Below are 27,744 nucleotides of genomic sequence, written 5' to 3' on the forward strand. Positions count from 1 at the left end.
CATTCAATGGAGTTACTATATAAATGCATGGAATTTTTCTCCAGACTCCAGATCAAAAAGCTCCCCTCCTCCTGTTTTCCCCTCCCCTCCTCTCTCAACTTCTCAGACAGCATAAGAATTCCCAAAGCCTGGAGCAGAGCGGGAGGAGGGGGACTTTAACTCTGTCCTCTGATGCTGCAGCACAGCCTGATAAATGAGTCCGTTAGGATTTGAGACGTGTCTGTTTCTGAAGATGGGTTCTGGCCTGTTCAGTGGCCACGAACCTTGGCGTAGTCTGAGGTTTGGGGCAGGAAGGTCGGGCTCATCACAGGGGTCTGGCCGCTTGAGGGCAGGGGGCACTAGGTTGCCTGTCCTGGGAGCCCCTGGAGATGTATGGCGCCGAGGACTTGGGCATCTTGGGTGCTCTTCAAGTCCCTCTCGGCTTGGGTACCCACAATGACCCAGACCACCAGACCCCTGTCTGTAGCCTCTGCTCCAGTCGGCTTCCTGGCTGCCGCGGTCACATACCAAGGTTTTATTCTGGGTCCCTGGAGCGAAATTTACACATTCTGCCCATGCAGTTGGCCTTTGTAGACAGGGATTGTGTCTCTTGGCCTGTGTCGGTAAGTTATTCCCCGTGCGTCTGTCCTTTCTCTGTGGCCAGAAGGTCAGCGCCTGCCAGCGGCTGGCCGCCTAGCTGTCTCCCCAGCTGGAGTCCCTGCCAGCTTCCAGGCCACACATTAAACCCAGCTCTGCCACTTACTAACTAGTATCCTTGAGTTTATTACCTAAATTGTGGTAACCACAGTGACCACCTTCCCCTGATTCTGCCTCTTCTGCTCTGCGTTCACGCAGCCCCGGGCTCCCGGCACTGATCGACTGCTTGCTGCCCCCACCAGACGAGGCTCTACCCTCCATCTCCCAGTGCCCAGCACTGTCCCTGCCACTGAGTGGTGGCTCTGCCTCCTGCCCATCCTCTCCCTCCCTCCCTCCCTCCTCCCCATAAGGCTCCCTGCACACACAATCCCATCATGGCCTTTTCTCCCTCTGAACCCCCCCCTTCACTTGCTCCAGGGGATGAAAAACACCAGGCAGAGTCTATGGCATGCGAGTCTTTTATTAAGCCAGGTGAGTCACTCCATCACCTGAGAAGGTACACTCATGTTCCAGATACCACGCGCCCCAGGGGCTGGGTGTGGCTGTCCAGTCCAGCCCAGACCTTCCGGTGCAAGGGGACATTCTACTTTCTTCACGGAGTGAGCTGATGGATCAGAGAATTATGGCTGGCGTTTAGGTGGACGGTTTGGATTGGGGATTTAAGGTGAGCTTGGAAGGAATTGGGTTGGGATTTAGGTGAAAGGAGAGTTGAGTGGGACCCAAACTCTGCCGGCCACCGTGAGGAGAGCCAAGCTTCTCCTGGTTACCAAGCTGACGACCCTCCACAGGAAGCCCGGTCCCCAGGCACGTGAAACCACCTGAACAAACCCTCATCCCCCTCCCTGCCCCCAGCCCCTCCGCATCTCCCACCGCCTCTCACAAACAAAGCAGGCACTCACTCAGAAGCAGGCACTACAGCTACACAAGATTAAGTCCCCTCCCTCCCTGCCCAGGTGGGTGGGGAGAGGGGCATGGGGGGTGAGGCTTAGCCATGGAAGCCCAGCTCCTTGTACTTGGCGGCGATGTCCTTCCGGAACAGTTCCAGGGCCTTGTTCATGGCTCCCTGGGCATCAGCACCGAACTCCGCAGGATGCCTGCTGTGCAGAACATGGATGATGGCTTCCGAGATGAACTGCAAGGACAGGGGCAGAGGGGGGTACTGGTCACAGGCAGGACAAGCCAGGGGCCAGATGGGAATCAGCCCGAACCCATCTTCTTTTTATTCTAGGGTCGTTTATTGAGCACTTACTATCTATCAGAAATGCTGCTGAACGGCCTCCATGGATTAACTCCTTCAATCCCCACAACCCCGTGAGACAGGTACAGATGGGGAAACGGAGGCCCATCTTGGTACAGATGAGGAAAGGTCAGGCCATGGAACCACGGTCAAGGGGCTAGGTGGGCTGGCTCACCAGCTACCCTCAGCTGTGCTCAGCTCGAGGACCCAACCTCGGAGAGGAAGGGAAATACTCCTACTCCATGGTTTTATCCAGGATTTGGCACTCCGAAAATCTAGAAAGAAACTATTTCCATTTGTGTGTATTTAATTTTTGCGTTTAATGGCTTAGGACGGTGATTGCTTTAAATAGACTTTTTGGGGTTTGGGCAGGGGGTCAGAACATCATATTTTCTGTGCCAAGCACAGAGTTGGTACTCAGAAGTATAGGTGGGAGAGAAGGAGAGAAGGGAAGAGGAAAGGGTTCAGGCCTACGACTCAGCCCCAGGACCAACTGTATCTTACACCAGCCTCACCTTCACTCTTTGCTTTCCCATCCACAATGTCATTACCTGGAAAATGGACACAGGCCATCTCTACAGCACGGGGCTGCTTTAGGGACTGAAAGATCTTGTGTCTGTAAGAAGCTACTGTGCTTTTTCAACGGTTCAGAAAGATTTGATGCCACTCACTACTGGGGCCTGTGGTCAAAGGGTGTCATTTTACAGAGGCCCAGACTGAAGTCACGTAGCAAGTGGACCCAGGGGATCGTGGACAAATGACAGCCAGAGCCAGGGACAGAGACAGAGAGGGCACCGCGGTTGGGTTTGCCCATTTTCTCCGGCGTCCGGGGTGCAAGTGGCCAAAAGCAGGGTGGGGTTGGGTGAGCGGGGGGGAGCATGTACTGCGGGCAGCCTCAGAAGCACAGATGTCAACATCTAGTAAGCCCTGCTTGGCTCAGAAACAGGGACAGCTCCACAAACACCTGCTGCTGGGCATCGATGTGGACATGTGTTCAATTCCCTTTTAATGTCATAAACACAACAAGAGGAAGTGGGGGGAGGGACTGACGTCAGCAAGCCCTGCCCATGGAGAACTCAGAGACCCAAGTGCCAGGCCCAGCTCCCTGACCTCCATGTGTGACCTCACCTGTAACATAGGGGCTCGTGACCCCACTAGGTCCCCCCACTCAGTTTTCCTGAGTCAGTGGCAGAGCCACAAATACTTAGAAAATCGTGGGCTGGGGCAGCTGGAAGATTGAGTAAAGATAGTTGCTTTTAGCACCCAGCGCCCTCTGTGCCCCTCACTCACAGGTGAGAAGGAGAAATTTCTTATGAAGAACACAGACGAAGGTTCCATAGTGAGGGAAAGAGTAGACATGGGGCTCTGTCTTGATTCTTTTGCAGGGATTATGCAGTAAATTAAACCTGTTTTAAGTAGACCTGGGTTCTAGTCTGCTAGCTGGTAGGGCTACCTTGGCTTTATCATTTTCCCTCTCTGAGCCGGTCTGCTCATCCCTAGAGAGGGGATCCATCATTCGAGTCGTGTTGTGAACACCTCCACGTGCCACTGGGGCTCAGACAGAGGAGGAGCCAGGGTCTGCCCTTGAGGAACTCGTGTCCCAGCCAGGAGACAGCTGGGTAAAGAGACAAATTACAGTACAGCCGGGCAGGCGCCATGGCAGCGGTGAGGATAAATGCCTTCGCAGCGGAGGGCTGGCAGATGGAGCAGCTGACTGCCTCAGGGGCCAGAACAGAGGCGGTGGCTTCTGAGCTGGGCCTCGGAGGATGAACAGGGATTTGCCAAGAGAAGACGGGGAGGGCAGGGACCACCGCTCGTGCAGAATCTCAGAGGCAGGACCTGCTCCTCATGTCTGGAGTGTTGAGATGGGCAGGCAGGATTGTTTGTGTGTGACTTGGGGGAGCAGGTAGGGGTGCAGGGTGGTGAGGCTGAAGAGGATGGTGGTGGTGGTTGTTCGTGGGAGATGCTGTGCCACAAGAGATTAAGAGCTTGGGTTCTAGAGTACCGTAGATCAGATTGTACCTCCTGGCTTATAAGCTGGGTGACCTGGGGCAAGCTACTTAACCTCTCTGAGGCTTCAGTTTCCAAATCAGTAAAATGGGGATGAGAAGAGTACCTACCTGGGGAAGAGAATGCTAACTGCCTGCCCAATGTCTATTTTCTCCTTCTTCCTTGTAAGAGAACACTAGTTGTATTTGGAGTGGTAATAGGCTACATTTCCCAGCTTGCCATGCGTATAGATGTGGTCTTGTAACTAACTTCTGGCCAATGAAATGTAAAAAACATTGTTGGATGAGATTTCCGGGGCTCCTTAAAAGAGAGACTTCCTCTCTTCCTCTTGCTCTGTTTGGAATATGGGCTAGACGGCTGGAGCTCCAGCAGCTATCTTGGACCACAAGTCAATTTTGAGGGTGGACACCACATGCCAAGGATGGCAACACAGAAAGAACCTGCATCCCTGGTGACTGTGGGACTCCCATACCAGCTCTGCGCTCCCTACCTCTGAACTTCTTTTATGTGAGAGGGAAAGAAAACACTGAATGCAATTCCTAAGTTCATGGGGAAATCGTGAGAATTCCGTGCAGTGACCCAGGCAAATAGCTTATCATGGCCCATCCTAACTGGGAGCTATCATAATTATCCTTACCTTCTCTGCTGCACCAACCTGCCTGCTGCTCCCATCCCCAGAGGTGATATCCACAGGATCCTTTATCCCCCAGAACCCTACTGCTCCCTCTTGCCACATCCCCTCCTCCCACTGGGTCTAGACATAGGACTCGAAGCTCAGGCTCTCCCCAGCCCACCCAACTTCTCAGCCCATCACAGGGCGTTCAAACCAACTACTTATGCCTCTGACACCTGAGGCTTTCTCTCTTCATCTGTAAAGATGCAGGAACTAATAATTCCCACCCGGAATTGAGCCCACGTTGCTGAACTCCTGCCAACGAGACATGTATGTCTCCGACTCCTAGTGTCACAGGGGTTAGGAGCCGGGGTTCTGGAGGAATAGAGACCTAGTCTGAATCCTGGCTCTGCCACTTGCTGCTTCTGTGACCAGGGACAAGCTACTTAACCTTTCTGTGCCTCAGTTTCCTCATCTGTCGAGTGGGTGTGATAATGGTACCTACCTGTGGAGAGAATGCAAGTTGTGCATCCCACATCCACTTCCTCCTTGGTAACAAGATACTAATTTGAGGGAGAAATATGTTGACTCTCAATGACCCAGGAGGAAGGTAAAGTGGGTGGCAGCCCACTTTACAGATGAGGAAACGGGGGAACAAAGAGGAACGACATAGGTCACCCAGCAAGTTACTGGCTGAACTGGGACTTGAACCCAAATCTCATGCCCTTGAGGCCTCTCCTTCCATCCTCCCAGCTGCCCCCGTCCCCGCCACCCACCTCCAGGTACTTGATGGGAATCTTGTGCTTGGTGGCATGCGACTGGGCCAGGGGCTTCAGCTCCGCGTCATGATGCCCCTTCTTCTTGAGGATGGCCCCCAGGGCGGTGAGCACGGTGTTGCCATGCTTCTTCAGATCCTCTGAGGCCTTCATGTCAGCCTCTGTCTTCAGGTGCTTGAACTTGTCAAATTTCTCCAGGGTCTCGGGATGACCCTTAAAGAGCCTGTGGGCACACGGAGGGCTGGAGTCAGATGCAGGGGTCTGGAGGTGGCCAGACCTGAGTTCAAGCCCACGCTCTCCCAGTTCCCAGCTATGTGACCTTGGGTAACTCACTTCACCTCTCTGTGCCTCAGTCTCATCCAAGGAATGGAGATAACAAGTCCCTCCCTATAGAAGCGTGAGGATTAAATGAGATAGTACATGCTGAGGGCCACACAAGAAGTGTATAAATGCTTCCTATTATTAAATATTTTTATCATCATCTTCTCCTTCTTCATTGTTACAGTGAAAGGCAGGAAAGAAAGACATCTCTGCGTTGCACCCGGCTTTACCCCCATTTCCTCTAAGCTGTTGGGAGCATAGATGACTAAATGGCATCACAGTGGAGCAGGGAAAAGGGGGAGCACTGGGGCAAAAAGACCTGGATTTGCTGAGCACCCACTGTGTGCCAGGCCCGTGCTAGGCTCTGCACCTGCGCTTCCCCTTGGGGACATATTATTCCCACTTTACAGATGAGAGAACAGAGGCTAAGAAGTGTGAAGTCCTAGCTCAATATTACACGGCCGGGGTGCCGAAGAGCCAGACTGAAATCAGGTCTGAGTGACTCAAAAAGTAGCCCATGCAGGGGACCATCTCTGCAGCTTCCTGCCTGGGGATCGCCCTTTGATTTCTTAAATACTTCTGGCTCCAGGAGACTCACTACTACCTGTGAGAGCCGTTCCAGTCTGAGCTCAGAAACCTTAGAAGGCTCTTGCTTATTTTGCTCTGACTCCTTGCACCTCCCTGGCCCCTCACAGCACCGATGGTGAGGGTCCCTGGTGGGAGCCACCGCTAAAGACCAGGTCCCCGTTCCTGCCAGGGTCCCAGTGAGCTGGCCACAGTGATCTGAGCAGCCACCTGTCACCTTGGACCTCAGTCTTTCCTGCTGAGGAAAGGTGGAGGTTAGTTAAAGGGAGTCATACCTGCCACCTGGGCAGGAGTGATTTTCCCCATTTCATTCGTGGGCAAACGGAAGACCGCAGAGGAAGGTGAGTTGCCCAGGGTCACGTGTCTGGTCAGTGGCAGAGCCCAGACACAAACCCGCATGAATGGTTCCATAACTCACGCTCTCTCCTTTGTGTCGCACCCTGAAACCTCTGCAGGAGTGACCCTGTCTGCCCTGACTCCCCCTTCTCCTGTCTAATGGCTTCAGTTCTTTTAAAGGTTCCTCTTTTGTAGCTTCCTGGTTTTGCGACACGCTTAAACCTAACTGTGAACACACTCCAGTGTGCACAAGTATCTCATGGCACACACCCATACTCACAGGCGCGTGCACACACACGCACATGCATGCACGACGTAGCACGGACGGGAAGCGCTCTCTTTCCCAGGGGGCGTATCCCTCCCGCTTCCCCAGAACACCCAGGGCTGTCCACAGCCATGCCCAATGTCACCACCTCATCTAGGGCCCCGGCCAAACCTTGTACATCACTGACAGCTCATCCCTGGCACCTTTCACGCAAGGGTCCCTGAGCTCCTGACTATTATTATCTGGTGACAATGATCCTTGAACTCCTGCCTGACAGATGCAAGACCCAGAACCCACAGGCGAAGGCCTGAGGTCGGGACACTGGAGGAAGACTGTCTGGGGCAGAAGAGGGCCAAGGACCTGGGACCCAAGGCGGCCAGGGATCTCAAACATTTTGGGAGTTCCCTGGATGTCTGGGAGAAAGACTTCGGCACTGAGAATTATGGAAGCTGAGCTCTGGCCCCAGCTCTGCCTCCGATGTGCTGTGTGACCTTGAAGAAGTCACTCGGTTTCTCTGGGTCTTGGCGTAACTATCTGTAAACCAAAAGGGTTGGTCTAGCTAATTTCTCAGCCTCCAAGTTCTAAGGCTTGACCTCCACCTCACCCTCCACTCTCAGCACCTGCCAGCCAGAGAGAGAGCCGGGTTTGCTTTAAACAGGGCAGAAAAATTGGGCTCAGGAGCGCCCACCGATCATCCTGGCATCACACAGCCGCCTCCCTCCCTTGGCCCCACGTCCTGCAGCTGGGAGCCGCCAGGGCAGCCACAGGAGGCCATACCTGCACGTCTGTGACAGCAATTGCCCGGAAAATGAGCAGATGGCAGGCCCTCGCCCTGTAGACATGGGTGGAGGGCTTTTCTCCAGCGTTTCAGAAGGGCCCACTGGCCTTGTGTTTTCATCCTCGATCCTATCATCAACCTGCCTAGTTTATCACAGGCCTGCTGGCAAGTCAGAGGGAAAGGAGGCCATCTCCCAGCTGTTCTCTGAGCTGAGGCCCAATCAGACACCCACACGGAGGACCTAGGACTCTCCCAGGCCTGCACAAATCCTTCTCTGCTCTAGAACCCAAGAACCAGATGAGGATGGGAATTCATCTCCAGTGTGTCAAGTGGGACGATGTAGCGTAGGGGTCGAGAGCAGGCGCACTGGTCCAAGTGGCCTGGATTTAAACTCCAGCTGTGGGACTTTGGGCAAGTTACCTAACCTCTTTGTGAAATGTAGTGATCATAATAATATCTACCTCATAAGGTTGTTGTGAGGTTTAAGTGAGTAAATATATGTGAAACACTTAACACAGGGCCTAGCAATCACTGCGTATAAACATTTGCTGTCCTCTTTACCATCTCTAGCACCATGGTCACCATCACCATCCTTTCCTCCATCATCATCACCATCGTTAGGATTGGGAATTTTGGGTCCTGTCTGTAGCTGCCATTGGTTGGCTGGGACTGTTGGGCCGTGTCTCCTCCCAGCGACATGAGACGTATTGGCCACCAGCAGTGGCTTTCAAACTTTCCATGGCCTCAAAATCCTTTGTTCAAATGCAAAAATAAGTAAAGCAGAAAAGATTTGGGGAACAGAAGGAAAGGCAGGGGCCTGAAGCCCTCTCAGCAGCCTCCACCCTCCCGAAGCCCCCCTTTCCTGGAGCCAGACTCTCCAACTGACCTGCCAGCTATTATGTTCTAGAACATAATGGTCACATACTTGCAGTGAAGCCCTCAGTGTTTTATTAACAGACTCAGCTGAACAGAATTTGCCCTCTTTTATAATCAGAGGAGTGGGAGAAATGACCTTTTCTAGATGAGTAAGAAAGCCCAGGTTCAGCATCTGGAACAGAACCAAAAGGTCAGATCTTAAAGGGGCACTTTCAGCCCTAGGAGTTAGCAGCCCCTTCTCCTTGTCTCCATATCCCAAACACTAAGAGGGCAGAACCAGTTGGCGTGGTTTCTGCATGTCCTACAGCCTAAGACGTGACAGGCTGTTGGGCTCTCTGGGGCCTGCCAGGGGCCAGCAGTCTCCAGCATCATGTCTCGTCCCTGGCACCTGGCCCCAGGCAGTTCTCTCTGATCCACCCTGGGAAAGGAGGAGATGTTTCCCCATGACTCAATACCCCAAGTCTCCTTCAAGACATCCAAGTCACTGACTTAGGGCTGGCAGCCCCCAGATCACCTGGGAAAGACTCCTGCTCGGCAAAATGGTCTCCCACCCCAGCTACCCGGCCTCCTCTCCAAAAGTAAGGTGGGATCATGGACTCAGAGAATGCCAGGGCATGAGAGCAGGCAGGGATCTCAGAGACAGCGGCAGGCAATCCCTCCTCTCAGCAAATAGGGACATGGGACCCAGAGAGGACTAGCGACTTGTCCAAGGTCACACAGCAACTGGATGGCTGAGGAGTTGATGTCAACTTTGGGGGAGACTTTTGTCCAATCAGGCAGGACCTGTTGCAGCCCAAGGAGCCAACTGACAGAGACACAAGAGGAGAAAGACATAAAGGAACACCCCAAGATGCCAGTTAGATTCAACAGAGAACTTGACTGTCCTCTCTCAAGTGTTTCTGGCATGGACCATTAAGGGCTCGACCTCCAGATAACAGGGCTTCTAGGACTGGGCATTCTCCCCAGATTTGGGAGCTGGAGATGGGTGAAACCTGAGGGAGGCTGAAAGGGCATCTAAGTGGGAGAGGATAACCTACTCTGGCTCATACACAAGGAGAAATTCATCTGTAAATTAAAGCGTGAAAGACAATCCGTTCACTGGTGGTAACTGGGGCCCACCTTCTCCCACATGCAGAAATATTGAGGTACATACATCCCATTAGGCTTTTGACCTGTGCTGCCCAGAGCATGAGAAAGGGCCAGGAGGGGGGGAGAGCCCGTCACCATCTGGGGAGGAAGGCAACTGGGACATGAGATTCTATTGACCAGCCACAAGCCATTTTCTACTTAAAAATCTCAGAAGTTTGTGTGTGGGGGGGTTTCTGTTTATTCAGGAAGCCCTTGCTACAGAAGGCGAGATGTGCTTGGAGGCTCTCCTGAGCCCTCAAATTCAAGACATACTCAACATCAAAAGTCACTAACGGGTCTCTGTCTTCTGTTTACTAATTATAATTCTTTAAAGGGCCCAAGTCTAAGCTTCGTCTATAATAGTTATTAACATCTTCTGGGACTCACTCTATGCCAGGAATTAGGCTGGGCCCCCTACAGGCATCATCTTATTTAATTCTTATTTCCACTCTGTAACGTATATATTAGGATTTCCACCCATTTTATTTATTTATTTATTTATTTTCTGGTACACGGGCCTCTCACTGTTGTGGCCTCTCCCGTTGCGGAGCACAGGCTCCGGACGCGCAGGCTCAGCGGCCATGGCTCACGGGCCCAGCCGCTCCGCGGCATGTGGGATCTTCCCGGACCGGGGCACGAACCCGTGTCCCCTGCATCAGCAGGCGGACTCTCAACCACTGCGCCACCAGGGAAGCCCCCACCCATTTTATAGGAGAAGAAATTGAGGCTCAGAGAAGTTGTGTACCTTCTTAAAGGTCACACAGCTTCTCGGTGGCAGAGCCAGCTCTAGAACTACATACCTCATGTTGAAAGCCATGTCTTAGCCTTGACATTTTATAGACTTTAATGGACTTGTGACTCTGGGGTCATCCTTCCCTTCTCACGTCCTTTTTGTCCTCATCCACTAGGTGAGGTGAGACAGATCTCTCAGATTTTTCTTGTTAATTCTGTCTATAATTCTAGGTTACCACTTAGTGGGCTCTAGGCATCCAGGATTTGATTGTCAAGCTCCTTTCAGCTGCTGGCATAGGTGTGAGATGGATCCCCTTTCCTTTCCTGACTCCAATCTCTGACACATAAAAGCAAAGGAGAATCAGATAAGAGTTTTAACAAAGTCAACTAATGCAGCCAGCTGGTCAACCCCGGGCAACCGTTCCACCTTGCAGGCAAACATTCTTGATCTTTGGGAGGGAAGTAGGTGATAGGGGCAATGGGGTTTCTTCCTTTTACCTGATGAGGATGTCCTGCCCATGGCCTGCGAGATCAGCCTCCACCTTCCCCCAGACGTTCAGTACCAGCTGCCATTCTCCGTCGCTGAGCCCCATGGCACAGTCTGAAGAAGAGAAGAAGAGCAAGGCTAGGCTGACTGTGTATCCTGGCTCCGACCGCTGGGGTCTGAGGCTGCCTGGCCCTAAAGGGATTTTATACCTTCCCGGATGCTTGACAGAGATCACTTGACACCTCGCTCACTCTCTCCCCCCCACCTCCTTGCACCCCCCCCTTTCATGCAGGGGTCTAATCTTTTCATTTCTCTAGCCCTCACATGGAAGCTATTTTGAGGCAGGTGCCGTTGGGGGGTGGTAGGACAACTCAGGCCTCAGGTTGGGGGTGGGGAGGAGCTGTGTGTGTGGAAAGAGTGGGGAGGAGGTTGGGTCACTCTCTGGACTCTCGGAGGCCAACAGAAAGGGCATGACCAAGGCTGATGCCAATGGCCTGAAACCCAACTCCCCCTGCTGTCAGCCATCCCAAGAAGCCCTGTCGTGTTTATTAGCCAGGGCAGCCGTCACCCTGGCTGGCCCCGGGACTGTCCCGGCCCTTAGCAGTCGCTTTGTCCACCTTCTGCCCACTTTGCCAGAATGCCCTCACCCATCAGGGTGGTGGGAAGGGGCTAGATGGTTTCCTTGCTTATAGCTGGGTGGGCCCAGGCAGATCTATAACCTCTTGGAGTCTGCATTTTCCCACTCCACCCAGAAAACTCCTGGCTTCACGGTCTTGCTCACATATTTCTCTCTGAAAAGTTTCTCTGGGGCTTCCCTGGTGGCGCAGTGGTTGGGGGTCCACCTGCCGATGCAGGGGACGCGGGTTCGTGCCCCGGTCCGGGAAGATCCCACATGCCGCGGAGCGTCTGGGCCCGTGAGCCACGGCCGCTGAGCCTGCGCGTCCAGAGCCTGTGCTCCACGACGGGAGAGGCCACAGCAGTGAGAGGCCCGCGTACCGCAAAAAAAAAAAGTTTCTCTGGATACACCCCTCAAGGTCCACTTCACTGCTTTCCTTTCCACTGCTCTGCGTGTGCTCCTGCTGTACTCCTCACCCCATTGCATCATATTTCTTTGTTTTCATGCTGGCCCCTCCATTAGTACCAAAGCAGCCAATACTCACAGAGACTTTGCTGGGTGCCAGGCCCTATTCCAAGCACTTTACATTTGGTAACTCGTTTAGGCCCCCAACAGCCCTATATGATAAATACGGACATTACCACCATCTCATGGAGGCAAGTTAGGGAAATCTGCCATGGCCGCACAGCTAGCTGTCGGAAGAGTTGGTATTTGAACCCAGGAGTTCAGGCCCCCAAATCCATGCTCCTGAACACCTACTTTGATTTCCACATGGTCAGGGGCTTTGTTTTGTTCATCTGTGCATTCCTTGGACCTTGCACAGCGCTGGGTACCACATTTGAACTGAATAAATGTTCATTGAATAAAAAGATGGCTGGCCTTGCAAGGAAGGCAAGTGAAGGATGATCAGCCTTTATTTTATATCCATCCATCATCCATCCATCCATCCATCGTCCATTCATCCACCCACCCATCATCCGTCACTCATCCATCCACCTACCCAACCATCATCTGTCCATCCATCCATCCATCCATCATCTATTCATCCACGCACCCATCATCCATCACTCATCCATCCACCTACCCAACCATCATCTGTCCATCCATCCATCCATCATCATTCCTCCATCCATCCAACACACAGTTATAGAGTACCTACTGTGTGTCAGAAACTGTGCTACATGCTGAGGACACAAAACCAGATAAAACACATCCTGATGTTCAAGAAACTCAGTCTCCTAGGGGAGATAAGTAAGAGGAACAAAATTACAGTACAGTTTATTTAGTGCTATGATCAAGGTTTACACAGAACGTTACAGCTTACAAAGTGCCTCCTTGGGCAGGATTATATCTAATCTTCCCAATGACCCTGCGAGGAAGCAAACATCACCCCATTTTACAGCTGTGGACCACGAGGCTCAGAAAGGATAAGCAGGTGTCCTGGCCATCCTGGGTCTGTACTGGACGTGTCAGTTATGGCTGCCCCACGTATGCAGCCCTTTCTAAAGATAACTGCCCTGCCCCAGCGCCCGCAGTCATGTCTGCTCTCCAAGCCTGTTGCTAGGCACAGCGGATTGGACCAGGACTGGGACCTAACCCGAGGCAGCCAATGGCAGGGCTCTGCCAATGTCTATTAACTACAGCGTCAGATCCCTGGCGAGAATGGGCTAGGTGGTAGGAAATGCAGGGTCAAAGAGGGTTTCGTGGCCAACACTGGGAAAGACCCCCAAACTTGGGTAAGACCCCTGTGCAGCCTTGGGTCTCCATTCTGACCGCTGAAAAGCTCACTCCAATTGCAGTTTGAGGATTACCGTCAGCTGCCACTCCTGTGTGACCCCTTGTGTATCCTTGAGTGGGACCAATTTATTTACTGAGCTGATTCCTAACAACCAAAAGGGCCAGAGGCACACAGGCCCCTTCCTGACAACGTGCCACACTGAGGCCCCGTGTTAACCCAGGACACCGAGCTGGTGAGCCTCCAGGAGCCGTGAAGCCTTCACAGTGGAAGGTTCAGCAGCAAGTTGAGTAGCTAAAATGCCATAGGGGTTTTCTGGGGCGCTAGTATTCGTTCATTTGTTCATTCACCGGCCTGGTATGGAAGGCCTCCTCTGTGCCAGGCCCAGGATCAAAGGAAAAGGCAATTCTGAGAGATACTGCCGAGGGCTCAGCTCCTACTTCTGGCCCCTTGCTGGAGGGTGAGCCCAGCAGCGTGGGAGGGGAGGGCAGAAGGAAGAGAGGCAGCACATTGCCCCTGGCCTGGGCCGGCCACTTGGGGCCCATCGGTGACACCCCGAAGAGAATCAGCATGGCTAGCTTCTGATTTACGTCCTCAGCCCTGGCAGTGCCGTTTTCAAACACCCTCTGGCCGGTGCTCTTTTGAGAACCTCAGAGCATCCCCGAGGGGCTGGCAGGGCAGGGTCGATCATTATCCCACCTGGCTGTACAGAAACGAAGGCCTGGAGAGGTTATGCACCCACTCGAGGCTGGTGGACGGCAGAGCTGGAATCCACAGCCCTCGTCCCGTCTCCAGCCTCCCGAGTTGTCTGGAAACCGCCTGAGTACTTAAAATCTCATCAACTCTCCCAGCGCTAAAGTGTTTAATATGAAGCTGTCACCTCCTTGGCAGGCGCCCCCATTAACTGGCAAGTTCATGGAAAACTGTGGCTTTGAAGTTGATGAACCTTTTCAAGTTTTACCTTTTAAGTTAATAGGAAGGAACCAACATTTGTTTGTACTTACACATCTCTACAACAGAACTGGCGATATCTAGGAGTTTGCTATGGCTACCTGGAGTCGCCAGCTTTGTTTAGGAGCTATAATTATCCCTGTGACAGCCTTCAAACAGCCGGGCCAGGGAAACTGGAAAGTCACAGGATAGGAAAGCCAGGCTGTCTCTGGGTACAAAACTTTCTGCAGCCTTACACACTCCCGTCACGTACATGTGCACAGGCGTGCACACACACAGGTGGGGTAGTCTGACACCCAGTGGGGCAGGACTGGATCGCACCAAGTGAGACCTGCCCCCTCCTCTTTTTCCCTTTCATATCACAGAATCCTATGAATGGGAAAATCTGAGCCTTGTAGACTCCTCCTCAAGTCTTCAAATTCTGGACACTTGAGATTCCAGAGTTACAATTCTAGAGGGCCGAAGTCTTCAACTTTCACCACTCTGAACACTTAGATTCTAGGTTCCAGAGTCAGAAAGCTAGAGAAAGAGAAATCTAGAATGATAGGGCCACGGGATCTTGGAGCTAACAGAGGCCTTCAATAGTGTCCTGTCCAAGTTCCCACTAAATGCAGGAATTCTCCCTACAGATCATCATCTAGCATCTGCTTGAATACTCCTAAGAGCAGTGAGCTCACTACCTAAAGCTTTAAAGAGGCTTCTTTTTTTTTTTTTTTTTTTTTTTTGCTGTGCGCGGGCCTCTCACTGCTGTGGCCTCTCCCTTGCGGAGCACAGGCTCCGGATGCGCAGGCCCAGCGGCCATGGCTCACGGGCGCAGCCACTCCACGGCACGTGGGATCTTCCCGGACCGGGGCGCGAACCCGCGTCCCCTGCATTGGCAGGCGGACTCTCAACCACTGCGCCACCAGGGAAGCCCTAAAGAGGCTTCTTTATATCAGACCGAAATATGCCTTCCTGTCACGCTCAGTCCCTTGTCCTGGCTCTGGGGTTCCTTCGGGATGGGGAGGAACAGTCGAGGGAAGCGTCAGGCTCACCTCAGACTTTTCCTGTCCAGACCACACATCCCAGGGCTTTCACTGAGCACCCTTGGCTGGCAAGGTCAGCCACGAGCCTGTTTGGTGGGAAAAGGCCCCTTCTGCATCTTCAGTACCTGGAGACTCTCACCTCTCGTCACTCACATACACAGAGAGAACTCTCTAGCAAGGGGCTTCCAGTGCCCCTCTGCACGGGTTTGAGTCCCCAGGTGACTGAGCACCAGGCCGTCTCTTTCAAAGGTCACAAGTCCAGTCTGGGTGACCTGGGAATTTGTGAGCCCTTATGCAGCCAACAACTCCCTCCAGTGCATGGGGGGTTGGGGGGTGTTACACTTTAAGGCTCCACCGTAAGGACCAAAAATGGAAAGAAAGAGCATTTTGGGTCTTCAAAGCTGCAGGTCCCCTCAGCCTTGGCCACCCTCCTTCCTCCTCCTCCCAGGAGCTGCCCCTTTGGAGGTCAGCCTGGGCAGTGCCTCCCTCCCCCACACCACCACCCCTACCCGCCCCCCTCCCCCCCCCCCACCCGCAACCTCGGCTTGCTCTTTCCTGGAAGAGTCTGCCTCCTGGACCAGTGCCAGGCCTGACTCAGAGCAGGGCTGCGGCCTGGAGCCTGCAGGACCTGCTGAGGTCATCGACGGAGCAGTAGGACCCCCAAGCTGGTCCCCAGACTCTACTTGGGCTCACTGCCCGCTCCCCCCAGCCCCCAGCAGCCATCGTACTGACCATGTCTCCCCTTCTGCCCAGCTGTCCTCCTAGAGCCTCCAGCCAAGCAGTGGGCTGGGGGCGGGGAAAGGTGTCACAGCAGCTGGGAAGCCTCACGGGGAGCTAAAAATACAGTTTATACGGCAAGGCTCCTCCTCTCCCTGGAGGCCCAGAGGGGCTTATTGGACGAGGGGTCTCAGGGACACCAGGATCCCAATATTCTGGTCAACAGGTGTGGCCCAGGGGCACCAGCCTCCCTTCCCCTCCCCCGCTCCCCAGCCTCTGAGGCTTGGAGTCACTTCTCCAGCCCCACCTTCCACCTGTCACCTGGGCTAGCCAACCCCACCTCCACAGTCCCCCTCCCTCATCAGTCCTCCCTCCCTCCCTCCCTGGCCCATCTCATGGAAAGAGCTGCGCCTCCAGGAATCCGCCCCCATCACCGCATGCCACCCCTTTCCCAGCAGGTGTGCCCTCCCCCCCACCCACCTTGGCTCCAACATAGATGCAGCCTTCTCCTCTCTCTCTGCTTTGGGGTGCGGCTCCCCATTTCTACCCTGTGAGCTTCCTCAGAGGCAGGAATGTGAAAGCCACGGACACACAGCCCTTACTGCCCCTCACAGCAGCCCTTTTCAACAGACACGTTTAAAAAATTTGAAGTATAGTTGACTTACAATGTTTCAGGGTAGACATGCTTTTTTTTTGAATTTTATTTTTTTATACAGCAGGTTCTTATTAGGTATCTATTTTATACATATTAGTGTATATATGTCAATCCCAATCTCAGGGTAGACACTTTTATAAACGCCACTTTTCACAAGAGGAAACTAAGTCACAGAGAGGTTTAGTTGTCCAAGGTCACACAGCTGGAAACGGCCAAGCACGAAATTCGAAACCAGGCAGTCTGGTTTCAGAGTATGTGCTTCACAGGTAGGACCTGGTCTAACTTTAGATCCTCCCTCTTCCCCCTTTCACCTTTTTTGCCAGCCTCTAGCAAAGGGCCAGGTCGATAAGCTCTCTGAATTGTTTATTCTATTGAACTGAGTCCATCCGGGCTCCTGGCTTCCTGGAGGTGAAGGCAAAGACAGCGTGCTTGGAGGCTGACAATTGGGGTGCCCTGCTGCCATCTAGTGGCGTCGAGGAGAAAAGCCTCCACCCCTGGCTCCGCCCCTCCCACTGCGTTCTTTTGTTTACCCAGCCAGCAGGCCAGCAGCCGGGACGGGGGCTTTTTCCATCTTTATATTCCTGGCACCGACTAGAGACGGCTTTCCAAATTATTAAAAGATGAACAAGCATGGTCCCTTCTCGCAAGGGACTCAAAGTTGAGTGGAGGAAACATTCCAGGGGGATTCGGAACATAACCGAGATTTGAGCAAAGAGCTATGGGCGAGTGAGAAGGTAGCCCCAGGTCCACATGGAGAAGACCTGTTGGCAGAGGTGACGACCGGGCTTGATCTTAACGTATGAGGGAACTCCTACAGGGTCTCCTAAGCAGAAGTAACAAACCGCGTGTGCAAAAGCCCAAGGGATGGGCTTCCCTGGTGGCGCAGTGGTTGAGAATCCGCCTGCCAATGCAGGGGACACGGGTTCGAGCCCTGGTCTGGGAAGATCCCACATGCCGCGGAGCAACTGGGCCCGTAAGCCACAACTACTGAGCCTGCGCGTCTGGAGCCTGTGCTCCACAACGGGAGAGCCCGCGATAGTGAGAAGCCCGCGCACCGCGATGAAGAGTGGCCCCCGCTTGCCACACTAGAGAAAGCCCTCGCACAGAAACGAAGACCGAACACAGCAAAAATAAATAAATAAATAATTTAAAAAAAAAAAAAAAGAAAAAAAGCCCAAGGGATGTGTGGGGAAAGGAGTGCTGAGGGGGGTGAGACCTCCTGAGGGTCCTCCTGCACCAGAACCAGGATGGGGGACTTAAATCTGACAGTTCCGTTCCACAAACACGTGCTCACCTGGAGCCAGGCTCTGTGCTGCACCCCAGGGAGAGCAGGGTGAACATCACAGCGTCCTTGAGCTTTAGGGGTGATGAGAGGGAGGGATGTGTAAACAGATGATGACAGTACTTTGTGATAAGAGCAGGAACAGAGGCAGTTCAGCATAAGTGTAAAGGCTTTGGAATCAGACACCTGGATTCGAGGCTTGGCTCCATCAGGTATTACTTTTGTGATTCAGGGAAGGTATCATCACTTTACAGGGCTTTTGTTTTTATAGCTGTAAAATGGGAGCTTTGAAAATAATTACCTATCTCAAATGTCACCATGAGGATTAAAAGAAGAGTGCATGTACAGGACTCAGGGCAGTGCTTGGCACACAGTAAGTGCTCAATAATTGCTCCCTGCAATATAAGGTGCAAAAGAATCATAAAGGAGGGAATGATTAATTTCACCAAGAAACGTGTAGCAGAGAAGGTGATGTCTAGGTAGGAATTTGAAGGATCAATAGGGGTTGTCTAGGAGCAAAGTGAGGAAAGGGTATTCCAAGCACAAGGACCAAAACATTCAAGGGCATGGAAGTTGGTGTGTTAGGACTAAGTTTGGTTGTGGGTGGCAGAAAATCCAAAATAGCATGGCTTTAACAAGAGAATATTCATCCGTCTTTCATATGGAAGTCCACAGGTAGTGGTCCAGGGCTGGTAGGGCATCACAACATGTCAGGAACCCAGCCTCAGTCTACTTTAGTGCTCTGCCATACCACATACATGGTCTCCACCCGCCCCGATCCAAAATGGCTGCTTGAGTCCAGCCATCACATCATGATTCCAACCAGCAGGAAGTCAAAAAAGATAAGGAAGTTTGTGCCCCCTACCTTTAGGGACACTTTCTGGAAGTTGTGATCAATATCTCCTCTCCCTGCATATCACACGGCCACACTTCTCTGCAAGGGAGCCTGGGAAATGTAGTGTTTATTTCGATATGGCCATATCCCCAGATAAAAACTGGAACTTCTTTTACTTAGAAAGAAGGGGGAAATGTAAATTGGTTGAATACAAGAAATTTCTGCCACAGGAGTTGTAAAGAGCATGTAAATATAAAGTACAAATACTTTAGTGTTTCTGTGGTGGAAAAAGTGAGGGAGAGAGTGATAGAGGATGCAGCCAGAGAATTAAACAGAGGCCAACCCCAGATGGCCTCGGGAGCCACAAGAGTTAAGAGTTCCCCCCCCCCCCAGAAGAGAGCCAGGAAGGGTTTTGAGCAGGGAGGGCCATGGTCTGATTTGCTGTCCTAGAAACACCACACTAGTTGCAGATGGGAGTAATGTAATGGGGGGGGGGGCTCATTGTGGAGGCAGGGGACACTTCTCCCCAACATTTTATTCTGAAATTTCTCATACATGTGGCAAATTTGAAAGAATTTTAGAGTGAACATCATATACCTACCACCAAAATTCTACCACAGACATTTTATAGCTTGTGTTCTCGCGTATCTATACATCCCTCCACGTATCCGATCTTTCTTTATTTTGTGGCCTTTCAAAGTAAATTGCAGGCAACCATTCATCCACTTCCGCCTAAATACTTCAGCGTGCATGTCGTTAAGGAGACTTCAATGTTCGTTTACATTTTTTTCTTTTGACCTAAAATTTATATCCAATGAGATGCATGCGTCTGAAGCGGACTTTTGCTGAGTTTTGGTAAATTCGTACACCTGTGCAACCCAAACCCCTATCAGGATACAGAACATTATCATCCCGCCCAAAAGTTCCCACACGCCCCTTCCCGGTCAGTCCCCGCCCCCACTACCTCCCAGAGGCAACAGCTGTCCTGATGATTTGGTTTTTATAAACCACAGATTGGTTTGGGGAAGGGAGATCTTTAAGAGTCTGCTGTGGATCCCACATCTGCACTGAGGGAGAGGCAGGGCGGAGGGGGGAGGAGGAGGGGACAGGCTCTGTAGGGGAGGCTGGGGCGAGGGGGTGAGCTGGAAGCCCAGCGCAGCGCCGGCAGCGGGTGTTGTTTCTGGCTGAGTTAACTGGGCAGATGGTGGCGCTATTTACTAAGGCGGGCGGGGTACCCGGGAGAAGGGGATAGAGAGTGAGTCTCCCTTGGGACAGTAGCATCTGGAGCGTCTGTGAGACATCTGTCTAGCAGGCGTAGGGATACACATGCGTCCCCGAGGCTTGTACTGTCGAGGTGGCATCGGAGAAGTGGTAGCCATGATTCTCCAGCGTGTGCATCCTTCCCCTGCCCAGGCCCCCGCGCACACAAGGCTCCCGCTACCGGGAAAGGCAGAGGGGCCCCTTCTCCGCCGGTCCCGGAGGCCACACCCGTGCTTTCCTCAAAGCAGCCGAGGGAGGGCCGTGGAGAAGGCACGGAGGTGATTACTTCCCGTTGGCAGGACCCAGATAGGAGCCCCCACTCCCAAGGAGGGGAGGGGAGGGGGCAGCCAGGGAGGGCAGGGCCCACCTGGGCGGTCCCGTCCTTACCCCTCCTTCCTCCCTCTCTCCCCAGCATCCTGCCGCCTGGTACCTGTTCCTCTCTAGCGACTGCGGCCCACCTAATTCCAAATTCCTCTTCCCTCCCCTTAAAAACTATCAAAGCCCAGGTCTCAGCGATTCAGATCTCCTCCAGGGAGGAGGCCACCTGGTCTGCTTCCCTGGAGACAGTAGTGGAAGCAGAGAAAGTGAAACATGGACCCACACTCCCTGACTGCAGTTGGGTCCCCCAAATCTATCTAAAATCAAATGCAACTCACCCCAGCAAAGAGTAATTTCTTTCTTAAAAACCCCCTTGGGCGGGCTTCCCTTGTGGCCCAGTGGTTAAGAATCCGCCCGCCAATGCAGGGGACACGGGTTTGTGCCCTGGCCTGGGAAGATCCCACATGCTGTGGAGCAACTAAGCCCGTGGGCCACAACTACTGAGCTGCGCTCTAGAGCCCGCGTGCCACAACTACTGAGTCCGCGTGCCACAACTACTGAAGCCCAAGCACCTAGAGCCTTTTCTCCGCAACAAGAGAAGCCACCGCAATGAGAAGCTCGCGCACTGCAACGAAAAGTAGCCCCGCTCGCCACAACTAGAGAAAGCCCATACACAGCAACGAAGACCCAACACAGCCAAGAATAAATAAATTAATTAAAAAATAAAAGAATTGTGAAGGGGAAGAGGAGATGGAGAAGGAAACTTCCAAGGACGATGGGGTCTCTGAGCGATTATAGGGAGGGGAGTGACAGGGTCAGGTCTGCATATGGAGGGTGGGTGAGAAAGGAGCCGTGTGGGACGTGAGGATAAATATTAAGGAATCCTTATAGGCCTGGGTGAGTGCTGAACCACAAATATGGAGGCGTTCATGTATTACAGCGCTAGCTGCTGTAACATGCAGCCCCCAAATCTCAGTGGCTTATTATTGTAGATCTTCATAGTGGCTTCATGGGTTTAGTTCTCGTTTGCCTCGCTATCCAGTGCAAGTTAGGGGGAGGACTCTGCTCCACACAGTGATTCAGGGCCACAGGCTCCAACCCCAAGGACTTCAAAGACCTCGGATCCCTCCATATCCAGCAGCCAAACAACAAGACAGTGTGTGAGAGTTTTAGAGAACATGCCTAAGAGCGAGGCCCATCATTTCCGGCCATATTCCATCAGCCAGGTCACAGCCAAGTGGTGGGAATGAAATCCTGTACGCCCGGGAGGAAGCGAAGCGGGCTTGGTGGACACACGGCATTGTGTCTGCCACAGTCATGGCCTGAGATAATAAAATGTTTTCATAATCTAGTGGGAAGATGAGGAAGAAGAGCTGGGAATGAAACGTTCCTATAAATCATGTCATAATAGCTCACAGAGTAGCTGCTCTGGATTTGTTAGGGCCGTTCGGGTCATCACACTCCAGATGAATTTTAGCACCACTGATAAAACAGTGGGGAGGGAATTCCCTGGCCGTCCAATGGTTAAGACTCGGTGCTCTCACTGCCGGGGCCGCGTTCAATCCCTGGTCAGGGAACTGAGATCCCACAAGCTGTGTAGCGAGGCCAGGGGCAGGTGAAAGGGGCTAGCACCCTCTGTGACGATGAGAAGGGCATTTTCGAAAAGGGGGCATCTGAATAGGGAGCTGAAAGATGGTCAGAGAGAGTTGGGGAAGCAGGAATGCGTATGAAATCTTCAGGAAACCCTGAGAAGACCAGTTTAGCAGGGTCAGAAGTTTCATGAAGGGGGTTGGTCACGGATGAGGTTGGAATGTGGGCTTGGAGCGGATCAGGAATGACTTTGAACTTGAAGAATTTTGGCGGCTCTTCAGCAGGCCCTGAGGTTGTGGCTTGGGGTGGGTTGGGAGAGGGGGTCCCAGCCTCGGATGAATCAGCAGGGTCAGTTAAAATTAGTCACCTTGGCCCAGCAGAGAGAAGCCAAGGCCAACGGTTGTGCTGGCTCATGTGGCAGCCAGGGTTTGCTTCTCTGGGGAGCCTTTGAGTTGGGGGAGTTCAGAGCTGGAGCAGGTGCTCTGGGCTGTCCCAGAACCATCTGGGCTGTTGGGGCAGCAGCTCTGGGTTTCTGACCTTGACTGCAGGAGGGGGTGGGGGCAGTTTGGCCCAATTCCCTGGTTGGCCTCTCTTGGACCACCTTGGCCTGGAGTGGTCTTCCCTTCACCTTGCCAACCCCTCCTTCATGGAGGCCTTCCTCACCAGTAAGACCGGGTTCTAGACTCCCTTGCTTGGCCTAGGTAGCAATATTCACCATGGTAATTGTAAACTGGATAATGGTTGTACAATTTTTAAATAATGTATTATTCAGCCAGTTGTCTCCAAGGACCCATCTCCCATCTCCCCTCTCCTCCCATATACCCAGGTACCGTCTTGGAGAGGAGAAAGTGTGGTGGTAGTTAAGGGGGTGTGTGTGTGTGTGTGTGTGTGTGTGTGTAACCAGAGATACAAGCCGGAGGAAAGATTGAGATCCCATTAATTGGCTCATCTAAGTTGCAGCCCCCCTGACACACACAGAGCAGGGGTGCTTACAGACAAGAGGCGATGTACTACAGAGGTCAAGGATATGCATTCTGGAGCCAGACTACTGGGTTTGAATTCCGGCTTCACCGCTTGTTTGCTGTGTGACTTCAGGCAAGTTACTTAGCCTCTCTGTGCTTCAGTTTCTTCATCTGCTAAATGGCCATCATAACAGTACCTGCCTCATAGGATGAAATTTAAACCAGGTAAAGTACCTAAAACTATACCTGGCACAGAATTGAGTAAACATTCCATACACATGTGGGCTATGGGTCCTAGTAATAAAGAAACCACCTTTCTTCAAACATCTGAGTTGAAATGGTTAGACCTGTGACCGTGTTACATAATTAATGAATCAAGGTCCCTCTCCCTGATGGACTGGGGGGCCCCTGAGAGCATGTCTTGTATTTCCATTGTCTGGTATAAGGCCAAGTTCAGGCTGATAGTAACCGCTGTACCACCTCCACTCCTATCACCACACCACAAACATGCACTGCTGGCCTGCCAGGGCCCAGCACGGCTCCAAATCCTTTTTTTTTTTTTTTTTTTTTGCGGTATGCGGGCCTCTCACTGCTGTGGCCTCTCCCGCCGCGGAGCACAGGCTCTGGATGCACAGGCTCAGTGGCCATGGCTCACGGGCCCAGCCACTCCGGGCATGCGGGATCCTCCCAGACCGGGGCACGAACCCGTGTCCCCCACATCGGCAGGCGGACTCTCAACCACTGCGCCACCAGGGAAGCCCTCCAAATCCTTTTTACGCAGAGGCTCATTTAGCCCTCAGGACCACCATAAGTAGGAGGAGCTTGATAAATATTTGTTGAATAAAGAGGGACCTCCCTGGTGGCGCAGTGGTTAAGAATCCGCCTGCCAATGCAGGGGACATGGGTTCGAGCCCTGGTCCGGGAAGATCCCACATGCCGCAGAGCAATTAAGCCCGTGCACAACTACTGAGGCTGCGCTCTAGAGCCTGCGAGCCACAGCTACTGAAGCCCACGCACCTAGAGCCTGTGCTCCGCAACAAAGAAGCCACCGCAATGAGAAGCCCCCGCAGCACAATGAAGAGTAGGCCCCGCTCACCGCAACTAGAGAAAGCCCGTGCACAGCAACGAAGACCCAATGCAGCCAAAAATAAATAAATAAAATAAATTTATTTAAAAAAAAAAAAGAAATGCCTACCACCCAGGATCAGGTAGACAATGAATGGAAAAATGCTTTGCAAACTGTAAAGTACGCAACTTGTGAGGATGTAAACACTTAGGACCTCTTCCCCAAGGGACTAGAACCCCATTTTACTTTTGGCTTCACTGGAATGCCTTGGGAACATATCCTGTGTTCTAGAACTTTCCCTCCACTTGCCCCTCTATCAAAATGTAGTTGTCATGGGTATCATTTTCCCTTATGACCTGTCTTAATGGTTACTGGTGGAATTCAACCCCTCCTACCTCCCCACCAAGAGATTTTATTTCAACAAAGGCAAGCACAAGCTTGTTATCTAACCCCAAAGAAAGACTCCTTACTTCCATTCTACCCTAGACTGGACTCTGTGACATCCTTTTTTGTTTGTTTGTTTGTTTTTGTGGTTCGCGGGCCTCTCGCTGTTGTGGGAACACAGGCTCTGGACGTGCAGGCTCAGCGGCCGTGGCTCATGGGCCCAGCTGCTCCACGGCATGTGGGATCTTCCCGGACCGGGGCACGAACCCGTGTCCCCTGCATCGGCAGGCGGACTCCCAACCACTGCGCCACCAGGGAAGCCCCTCTGTGACGGTCTTGTATCATGTCTCATGGACTCATCTGCCCCCACCTGTGCAAAGCCCGCCCTTCTCAACATAGCACTCCCTCCAGGAAGGCCTCCTTTCAGAGCCGCAGCATCATGTAGACACCTCCCTCCAGGCCCCCATCCTGTTCTTACTAGTAGAACACTAAATATGCCCTTATTATAGCTCCAGGGGAAGAAAGATCTTATCTATTCATTCATTCATTCGCTCAACAATATTTGTGGAGTACCTCTTCTTTATCAGGTACTGTAGCATTTCAAGGGTGTAGAGAATTACCCTGGTTTCTGAAGAAGAAGAGGGGAGTATTAGCTGCAGGGAAGAAGGTGAGCAAAGGCATAGCAGTGTCAAAACCTGGACTGAGTTAAGGAAGCAGGGAGTGGCTGGATCATAGGGTGCAGGGTAGTGAGGAACGAGAGGTGAGGCTGCACGCGTGGGCAGGATCCAGTTGTAGAAAACTCTGACATCGTGGCCAAGTCCTAACCATCCTGTAAGGCCTGACTGAAAGGCTACCTCCTCCAGGAAGCCCTCTGTTGTTGACCTGCATTGTTTTTGTCTTCCTAGCACTCCCGCTCCCCTGCCCCTTTTCCTATTGGGAACTCATTGCATTTGGCTGACTGCAGCAGCTGGTTCAGGGGTGGGCATGAGATCCAAGCTAGACAAATCAGATTCTTCTCTGGGACATTTCTGCCAGACCTCTTGGACGGATTTGCCAGGTAAGGAGGATGTGAACCTGGGGCAGCAGGTGGCCTCTGGCCTGAAAGGTAACAAGAGGTATAGTGCGATAGAGCCCTGAGATATTTTTCTGAGCTACTGGGTCCGTCTATGCCTGAAGCCAGTTGTATCCTGGACCTCCCAGTTACATGTATTCAATCATTTGTTCATTCAACAAATAGTTGCTGAATGCATACTCTGTTAGTCAGCGTTCTCCAGAGAGACAGAACAAATAGGATATATATATCTGTATCCTATATATAGTATATATATAATCAATAGGTTATATATATATATGTATGTATTCATATATGTATATGAAGAAATTTATTACAAGGAATCAGCTCATGCAGTTACGGGCTGTGAAGTCCCATGATCTACATTTGACGAGCGGCAGACCCAGGAGAAGCAAGGGTGAGGCTCCATTTGGACACTGAAATGGAGCCTCAAGGCCTGAAAACCAGGAGAACTGATGATGTAAGTCTCCGTCCAATGGCAAAACCAAAGTCCCAGCTCAAACAGGCAGGCAGAGAGCAAATTCTCCCTTCCTCCACCTTTTTGTTCTATTCAGGCTTCAATATATTGGATAAGATACACCCACATTGCCATTGCGGAGGGCAATCTGCTTTACTCAAGACTACGAATTCAAATGCTAATCTAATCTGGAAACATTCCCATAGACACACCCAGAAATAATGTCTAACCAAACATCTGGGCACCCTGTGGCCCCGTCAAGTTGACAAACAGAGTTAGCCATCACACCCACCGTGTGCAAGGCACAGTTCTAGGTAGTGAAAGTACAGCAGCTTAAAAAAAGACAAGGGACTGACCTGGTGGTCCAGTGGTTAAGACTCCATGCTTCCACTGCCGAGGGCAGGGGTTCTATCCCTGCTCTAATATCCTGCATGCCGCGTGGTACAGCCAAAAAAAACAAAACAGAAAACGACAAAAATCCTACCTAGTGGAGCTCACATGGTAGTGGGGGTAGGGTGCCGGTAGAAAGATTTATAAATAAAATAAATATAATAAGATAAAATAAACCATTAAAATGGCATGTTGAGTGATAAAAAATGCTATGGAGAAAAATAAAGCAACAAAGCAGAGAAGAGTCATAAAGAGTGTTGGGTGGTGAGCACGGAAACATTTTAAAATTTAGTTGAAAAATGTAAGTAAAAGTTTAATTTAAACTTTCTAAAGAGGTAAAGGAGAGAACCAGGGAGATATCTTGAGGAAAAGCATTCCAACCGAGGGAACAGGAAGTGCAAAGGCCCTGAGGTAGGAGCACATTTTCGTGTTTTGTTTTTTTTTTTTATGTTTATTTATTTATTTGGCTGCGCCGGGTCTTAGTTGCGGCATGCTGGATCTTCCTTGTGGCATGTGGGATCTCTAGTTGTGGCATGTGAACTCTTAGTTGCGGCATGTAGGATCTAGTTCCCCCCTCGAGGATCGAACCCAGGCCCCCTGCCTTGGGAGCAGTCTTAGCCACTGGACCACCAGGGAAGTCCCAGGACCATGTTTTCTTATTTCATTAGCAAACGCTCCCTCTCCTAGTTCCCACTGCCTGTGGCCTGTACCTCTCACCATCTCACCCAGTTGCCTTTATTTTAATTCATGTGTTATTCAGAAATACCTACTATTTGCCAAACAGAAATGCTCTCACCGTGGTGTTGATATGGTCTCTCGCTTATGGATGAAGTCAGGAAAGTTCAGAAAAGATAAGTGATTCTTTCCATGGCCACCATCCCATGAAAAGGCAGAGCTGGGATTCAAACCCAGGCTTGCTCACCTCTAAACCCCGCGTTTGTAGTCCTGCCTCCCAAGGTCGGTGGCTGAAGACACTGGGTACATACTTGGAAAGAATGTTAACTTCTTTGAAACTCATCTATACTTCAAGCAGCTGCCTCTGAGGACAGCAATACCTTGAATAATAAAGCTTCGACCAGATATTCCATCAACCACTCTGTGAATATCAGCCCATTTCATTTCATAAACCCCTGGTAATGCAAGGATTGCTGTGTCCATTTTCAGGTGGAGAAAGTGAGGCTCCAACCACCCTGCGGAAACTCACAGGTCAGCCTGGTGGGTCTTTGGCTTGGTTTCTGGTTCCCACGTGTCCCTAATCCCCTCCCCTGAGGTCTGCAGAGCCCTTTGCCCTGGGCTAGGCTTTGCTGTCAGCACCCCTTCTGTGACCTGGGCAGACTGCCACGCCCTGGGCTGAGACCCCTGCACCAGAGGTCCCACTGCAGAGCCACTGCAACTCCTAGAAAAGATGTTGGCCCTGTGGGACTTCATTCCGGCTCCCCACTCCAGCTGGAAGCTTTGAGCTCTTTGGAGGTGTCCCTGCCAGGGCTGACATCCCACCCACCCTGCTCTGCACCCTGTGGTTCCTGGGGGACAATCTTTCTCCTTGGTTTGAATTTCCACCCTCCACTCCTCCTGGCTGGGAGCTCCCAGCAGCCTGGGCAGCTGGGATTCTATGTACAGAAGGTTCATCAAGATGGTGTTTGAGGGGA

General features: G+C 52.0%; 1 protein-coding gene across 1 annotated transcript; it reads right to left on the reverse strand.

The window, feature by feature from the left end:
* Positions 1 to 1,076: 1,076 nt before the first annotated feature.
* MB (myoglobin) lies at positions 1,077 to 10,969 on the reverse strand. The gene is made up of 3 exons (XM_004286206.3): positions 10,792 to 10,969; positions 5,273 to 5,495; positions 1,077 to 1,768 (listed from the first exon to the last, which is right to left on the reverse strand). The coding sequence occupies exons 1-3, from the start codon at positions 10,884 to 10,886 to the stop codon at positions 1,622 to 1,624; spliced, it is 465 nt and encodes a 154-aa protein (XP_004286254.1). The 5' UTR covers positions 10,887 to 10,969; the 3' UTR covers positions 1,077 to 1,621.
* Positions 10,970 to 27,744: the final 16,775 nt, after the last annotated feature.

The sequence above is a fragment of the Orcinus orca genome, chromosome 11, assembly GCF_937001465.1.
Source record: "Orcinus orca chromosome 11, mOrcOrc1.1, whole genome shotgun sequence".
NCBI classification, from domain to species: Eukaryota; Metazoa; Chordata; class Mammalia; order Artiodactyla; family Delphinidae; genus Orcinus; species Orcinus orca.